Source organism: Stegostoma tigrinum, chromosome 10, assembly GCF_030684315.1.
Source record: "Stegostoma tigrinum isolate sSteTig4 chromosome 10, sSteTig4.hap1, whole genome shotgun sequence".
Classification (NCBI taxonomy): domain Eukaryota; kingdom Metazoa; phylum Chordata; class Chondrichthyes; order Orectolobiformes; family Stegostomatidae; genus Stegostoma; species Stegostoma tigrinum.
Window position 1 is genome coordinate 35,727,785 of NC_081363.1, and position 7,176 is coordinate 35,734,960.

At 47.1% G+C, this 7,176-nt stretch overlaps 1 protein-coding gene across 1 annotated transcript; it reads right to left on the bottom strand.

The window, feature by feature from the left end:
* Positions 1 to 4,728: 4,728 nt before the first annotated feature.
* Positions 4,729 to 5,993, bottom strand: rps29 (ribosomal protein S29). Its single transcript, XM_048538099.2, has 3 exons — positions 5,858 to 5,993; positions 5,661 to 5,760; positions 4,729 to 4,878 (listed from the first exon to the last, which is right to left on the bottom strand). The coding sequence occupies exons 1-3, from the start codon at positions 5,917 to 5,919 to the stop codon at positions 4,870 to 4,872; spliced, it is 171 nt and encodes a 56-aa protein (XP_048394056.1). The 5' UTR covers positions 5,920 to 5,993; the 3' UTR covers positions 4,729 to 4,869.
* Positions 5,994 to 7,176: the final 1,183 nt, after the last annotated feature.

The following is a 7,176-nucleotide window of genomic DNA, read 5'->3' on the forward strand; positions in this document are numbered from 1 at the left end:
TTTTGAAGCTGGTGAAGTCCACATTGATACCATTGGGCTGCAGGGTTCCCAGGCGGAATATGAGTTGCTGTTCCTGCAACCTTCGGGTGGCATCATTGTGGCACTGCAGGAGGTCCATGATGGACATGTCGTCTGAGGAATGGGAGGGGGAGTTAAAATGGTTCGCGACTGGGAGGTGCAGTTGTTTATTGTGAACCGAGCGGAGGTGTTCTGCAAAGCGGTCCCCAAGCCTCCATTTGGTTTCCCCAATGTACAGGAAGCCACACCGGGTACAATGGATACAGTATACCACATTGGCAGATGTGCAGGTGAACATCTGCTTAGTATGGAAATTTATCTTGGGGCCTGAGATGGGGGTGAGGGAGGAGGTGTGGGGGCAAGTGTAGCACATCCTGCAGGTGCAGGGGAAGGTGCCAGGTGTGGTGGGGATGGAGGGGGGTGTGGAGCGGACACTGCATCCCAAAACCAGCCCAGCCTGTCTCCGCGTCCCTAACCCGTTCTTCCTCTCACCCATCCCTTCCTCCCACCTCAAGCCGCACCTCCATTTCCTACCTACTAACCTCATCCCACCTCCTTGACCTGTCCGTCATCCCTGGACTGACCTATCCCCTCCCTACCTATATTCTCCATCTTTGGTGTGCCTCCCCTCTCTCCCTATTTATTCCAGAACCCTCTCCCCATTGCCCTCTCTGATGAAGGGTCTGGGACTGAAACGTCAGCTTTTGTGCTCCTGAGATGCTGCTTAGCCTGCTGTGTTCATCCAGCTTCACACTTTGTTATCTTGGATTCTCCAGCATCTGCAGTTCCCATTATCTCTGACTTTAAAACTGCAATCCTGTTATCGAGTGGGAAATGCAATGGAGCACTGCAAATTCCTGCAAACAGTAGTGCAAATTTGTGTTAAGGGATAACTGGAGGATTGGTTGTCTGACAGCTGGCAGATAGTTGGATAAAATGCTCTTTTTCGGAATGGCAAACGGTGAAAAGTGGTGTCCCGCAAGGTTCAGTGTTGGGTCCGCAGCTGTTTACTTCATATACAAATGATCTGGATGAAGGGACTGAGAGCATTCTGGCGAAGTTTACTGATGATACGAAGTTAGGTGGACAGGCAGGTAGTACTGAGGAGGTGGGGAGGCTGCAGGAAGATTTAGTCTGGTTAGTAGAGTGGTCCAGGAAATGGCTAATGAAATTCAACGTGAGCAAATGCGAGGTCTCGCGCTTTGGAAAGAAGAATACAGGCATTGGCTATTTTCTAAACGGTGAGAAAATTTGTAAAGCAGAAGTACAAAGCGATCTGGGAGTGTTGGTCCAGGATTCTCTAAAGGTTAACTTGCAGGTTTGAGTCCGTGATTAAGAAAGCCAATGTTATGTTGTCGTTTATCTCAAGAGGGTTGGAATATAAAAGCAGTGATGTGCTTCTGAGACTTTATAAAGCTCTAGTTCGGCCCCATTTACAATACTGTGTCCAATTTTGGGCCTCATACCTCAGAAAAGACATACTGGCGCTGGAGTGTGTGCAGCAGAGATTCACACCGACGATCCCTGGAATGGTAGGTTTAATGCGCGATCAACGGTTGAGGATCCTGGGATTGTATTCATTAGAGTTCAGAAGGTTGAGGGGAGATATAATAGAAACCTACAAGATCATGCATCGCTTAGAAAGAGTGGATGCTGGGAGGTTGTTTCCGTTAGGTGGGGAGACTAGGACCCCTGGGCACAGCCTTAGAATTAAAGGGGGGGTCAATTTAGAACGGAAACAAGTAGACATTTCTTCAGCCAGAGTGTGGTTGGCCTGTGGAATTCATTGCCACAGGGCACAGTGGAGGCTGGGGCGTTAAATGTCTTTAAGGGAGAGATTGATAAATTCTTGATCTCGCAAAGAATTAAGGACTACAGGGAGAGTGCGGGTAAGCGGAGTTGAAATGCCCATCAGCCATGATTAAATGGCAGAGTGGACTCAATGGGACAAATGGCCTTACAAACCAGCCCAGTTCGTCCCCTCCTCCCACTGCACCACACAACCAGCCCAGTTCTTCCCCTCCACCCACTGCATCCCAAAACCAGTAGAGCCTATCTCTGCCTCCCTAACCTGTTCTTCCTGTCACTCATCCCTTCCTCCCACCTCAAGCCGCACCTCCATCTCCTACCTACTAATCTCGTCCCACCTCCTTGACCTGTCTGTCTTCCCTGGACTGACCTATCCCCTCCCTACCTATACTCTCCTCTCCACCTCTTCTTTTCTCTCCATCTTCAGTCCGCCTCCCCCTCTCTCCCTATTTATTCCAGAACCCTCTCCCCATCCCCCTCTCTGAAGGAGGGTCTAGGCCCGCAACGTCAGCTTTTGTGCTCCTGAGATGCTGCTTAGCCTGCTGTGTTCATCCAGCCTCACATTTTATTATCTTACTTCCACTCCGATGTCTTCTGGTCTAACCAGAACACCAATAGTAAATCCCCCAGTGTTCTTTAAAACGGGATCTTTCAAGTACATCTGAAAGCATGAATAAAGCTTCAGAGATCTTCAAGACAGAAGCACTCCTTCAATACTACACTTGAGTGATAACACTGATGTTTGTGCAGGAGTAGGTAATTGAACTCCACAATCCTAGCTACCATAGAAGATGGTGTCTGATTGCAAAGTCCACATTCCCACCTGATAATCTGAAGAAGGGTCAGCAGACCCAAAACATTAACTTTTTTTTCTTTCACAGATGGTGCCAGACCTGCTGAGCTCTTCCAGCAACTTTGTCTTTGTTCCTGATTTACAGCATCCACAGTTCTTTTGGTTTTTACTTGATAATCTTGCACAATAGTAACAATCTACCTACAATAAATACAATGCAGATACTGGAAATCCAAAACAAAAATTGCAGAAGAAACACAGGTCTGGCAAATTCTGTAAAGAGAGAAGAAATAACACTCCCAGTCCCGTGACGAAGGATTACTACTGTGATGCTGTTTATCCAGCACACAGACTGTTACAAAAGTGATCTATTCAAGGAAACTGCTCCCACCACTTTCAGGGCAAGCTCCAAAGACCGTCAAGTCACCTAACTTGTATTAAATGCACAACCCCTGATTTTTAAAGTGATCCCTAGTTCTAGATTTCCCCAAAATACAAAATATTCCCTCTATACCTTCCCTTTCACGGCTCAAGAACTCATCTTACTCTTCTAAAGTCCAACAAATGAAAGTCTAGCCCTTCTAGCCTTTCCTCATAAGGTAAACCCTCTTATTCTAGGTATTATAGACAATTAAATCTCTCAGGATCACCTCCAGCACATTAACATACTTCCTTAATTAACTGATCTTTCTGGTGCTAGGAGAGTCTCAACTATACATTTAATGTTCATGAATTTAACAAGTTTCCATAAACCACAGGAGCAGAAATAGGCCTTTCAGCCCACAGTAAACACCACCATTCAACATACCTAACCTAATAAGCAACTTCACTTTCTTGCCTTTTCCCCTAAAGACTTTTAATCAATCGCACACTACAATATACTTTCCAATGTCTGGGCGTCAACAACCCTTCACAGTTAAGGACTCCTGATTTACTATCCTCGAAGGAATACAGTATTTGTCCTAGCTAGATTGTGTCCTCCATGACTAAACACATTCAAAGAATCTGCCCACATCTACTTATCATATCGACTAAGAAACTCAATTATTCCAAGTCACCTTATTTCTCTGAAATCAGATGAGGCCCAAATTCCTCAACCTCATCTCAAGACAATCCCTCCAAAATTCAGGCCAAGCTATCATACGTTCTCTAGACTGCATCCAATGCCACTACATCTTTCCTTAGATGAGTGAACCAAGACAGTTCAGTGTCATTTAACTGATCCAATGATCATCACTGGACTCAAAACATTAACCATCTGCACATATGCTGCCAGACCTGCTGAGTTCCTCCAGCAATTTTTTTTGCCATATTTCCAGCAGCTTGTCATTTTGTATTAGTGGTCTCATTCATACTGTGTGTAGTTTTCACAAGACTTCCTCTCTTCTGAAAATCTGTTCAAAGAGCAAATCTAGATTTATCACTTAATTCAAGTTCCCCATTAAATGTCTTCTGGCTTCACTGACATTCTTAAAATTTGCTGCCCAGAAGCCTAAGTACATTAGATTAGATTCCCTACAGTGTGGAAACAGGCCTTTTGGCCCTACAAGTCCACACCACCCCTTGAAGCATCCCACCCAGACCCATCCCCCTACAACCCACACACCCTGAACACTACAGACAATTTAGCATGGCCAATCCACCTAGCCTGCGCATCTTTGGACTGTGGGAAGAAACCAGAGCACCCAGACGGAGGAAACCCACGCAGACACGGTGAGAATGTGCAAACTCCACACAGACAGTTACCAGAGGCTGGAATCGAACCTGGGTCCCAGGCACTGTGAGGCTGCAGGCCTAACCACAACCACCGTGCCGCTCAGTTCAAGAACAGCTTCTTCCCTGCTGTCGTTAGCATTAGCTCAAGTACAAAAGGGAAGTACAAAATTCTAGATTTTTTTGCTCCCATTCCAGTAAAGTGATACCTCTACCTTTTCTTCTCACCAAAACATCACTTCACAGTTTGGTCTTAAATTTCACCAGTCTGTGCCCTCTAAAGCCCCAATTTCTCAGTTCAGCATTTGAGAGAATTCATGATCACACAATGGGGAAAAGCAGAAAAGCAAATTTACTTTCAACTGAAGTGCAGTATCAACAACAAGGAGGCAAGCAACTGGCAAATTAATTTTATTTACAAAAGTGGAGCATCACAAAAATTAGCTTCATTGAGCTTAAGACAGTAGAAGCCCTTCAACATGTTGAGTATTTCCAATTCACCATGTATTAGAATGCATTCTTGCTCCTTTTGCAATTTAGTCCAACTAGAAAAGAAAAAAAACATTTATGATGTTTCCATTGTAGCATACAATGATTTATACCTACATTCCAGACTAATGTCTAGCGTTTATGCTGAACTTCAAATGGGGGGGGGGGGTCAATAACCCATCTGACTCGATGTTAGGTCTCACGTCACTGAAATGAGCAGCCCAAATACAAAAGTCCAAGAATTTCAGCAAAATTTAGACAATGCACTTTGTTTCAGATAGGAAAAAGGGTGGTTAGTGTTTTGTATCACATTAATGCACAAACGGTTTTTCACTGTCCAACTAGGAAAAAACCCTACTTGTCAGTCCGAATATACACGATTGTTGTATTGCTTGAATCGGATCAAGCATGATCGAGACGTTTGCAAAATTCAGGCATCCTGAGCTAAAGTAAATTCTGACTATGCTTCCATAATTTACACATAACAAGTACTGTTTAAAATTAGCACGATGCAAGATAAATTACGCTTCAGCCACAGCGATCAGCGGCTCTCCAGGTACAATACAATACAGAGGACAAAGGTAAGGGGGGGGGGTAACAACTTCGTCCAAGAGATGTACGTGGACGGAGTGCTTCAAGAGCAGGCCCGCTCACACGCGGAGGTGCGGGGACCGGTAGATACTAGGGGTGGGAGGCTTCTCGCGGCAGTGAAGGTACGGCGCCGGCTGTCTTCTCTCACAGCCCGCGTATAGCCAGGGGCGGCCAGCTGAGCCAGGCCCCGATCCTCCACCCCGGCCCAGCAGTGCCCCGCCCGGGGACACAGGAGCTGCTCCTTTACCTTGACGAAGCCGATGTCTTTGGCGTATTGTCTGAAGCACTGGCGGCACATGTTGAGGCCGTATTTCCGGATCAGGCCGTGGCGGTTCGCACACACTCGGCTGCAAGAAAGACGAGAGAGCTTTAATCAGAGGCTGGTGGTTGGGCGGGAGAATGAAAACAATACCACACGGCCTCCCGTGACCGAAGAGGACGCACCATGAGCGGGAGCCCTGGCCGAATTTCCTGGGGTGGGACCAGTAAAGCTGTTGGTGACCCATGGCGGACAGAGCTCGAGAGAGAAAAGGGGAGAGGAGAGGCCGCGCAAGCGCTCTTCAGGCCCTTCCCGTCAGCCGCGGCACGCTCACACGCATTCACGCCACGACGCGGTGACATAGACCTCGCCCCTCCTCCTCCTCCTCCTCTCCCTCTTCATGCACCCACTCTCCAAACCATTGGAAGCTGTTACTAATTGACAACTCTGGCCATAGTGCAGCTTGGTTACGCTTTACACCAGTTTCAGAATTTCCAGTTGGCGTGGGACTCCTACAGTTATATGTGGTGATGACTTCACTTCCTGTGAAACCTCCCTCCCATTTGCCCCAGTTTCTCCACCACATTCGTCCTTGATGATGCCATCTTCGGTGGTGGGTGGTGGTGTGTCTCTGAGAAAAGTCCGCCGTCTTCTTCAAGTGAGGACTGCCCACCACTGTAGCCTTCCAGCAGTGTCCAACCCATTCCCCATTCTTCTGCCCGCACCTCCTCCTCTCACTCCCACAACAGCCGTGTGTTCCCCTGATCCTCACTTTCAACCCCCATCAGCATCTGCACCCAAAGGATCATCAGCTGCCACTTCTGCCAACTCCAGCAGGATGCTACCGTCTGACACACATTCCCCTCTGCTTACATGTCAGCGTTCTGCAGGGAACATTCCCTCTGAAATATCCTGAACCACTCTTCCTCCTCTCCCGACACCTCCAAAGTGCCTTCCCTTGCAATTCCAGAATGAGTAACACCCACCCATTTATTTCTTCCTCATTAATCAAGGGACCAGACAGGCCTTCCAAGTGAATTTATTTGCACTTGACTCAATCTAAAACATTGGGGACATTTAAGCGACTCTTGGATAGGCACGTGGATGATAGTAAAATGTAGGGTATGCAGGGTAGTTTGACCTTAGAGTAGGATAATAGGTTGGCACAGCATCATGGGCCAAAGGGCCTGTACTGTGTTCTGTGTTCTAATCTCCTATATTTGCTGTTAATAATGTGACCTCCTCTACACTGGAGGGACAAAATACAGAGTGGATGACAGCTTTGCGGAACATCTGTACTCTGTCCTCAACAGTGACCCTAGGTTTCCAGTTGCCTGCTACTTCAACACACCGCTGTGCCCCCGGCCAAACCTCCTGCAGTGCTCCAGTGGGGCTCAGCACAAGCTGGAAGAACATCTCATTTTCTGTTGGGGACCCTGCAACCTTAGGATTCAATACTGAGTTCAGTAATTTTCGGGCTTGAACACCTTCATCCAGGTTCTTA

What these genes read in the sequence shown, in the direction of transcription:
- rps29 (XM_048538099.2), bottom strand. Translation starts at nt 5,919, where the DNA reads ATGGGTCACCAACAGCTTTACTGGTCCCACCCCAGGAAATTCGGCCAG. An exon ending in GGCCAGGGCTCCCGCTCATG is followed by an intron (nt 5,761 to 5,857) that starts GTGCGTCCTCTT and finishes TCTTTCTTGCAG; the next exon opens with CCGAGTGTGTGCGAACCGCC.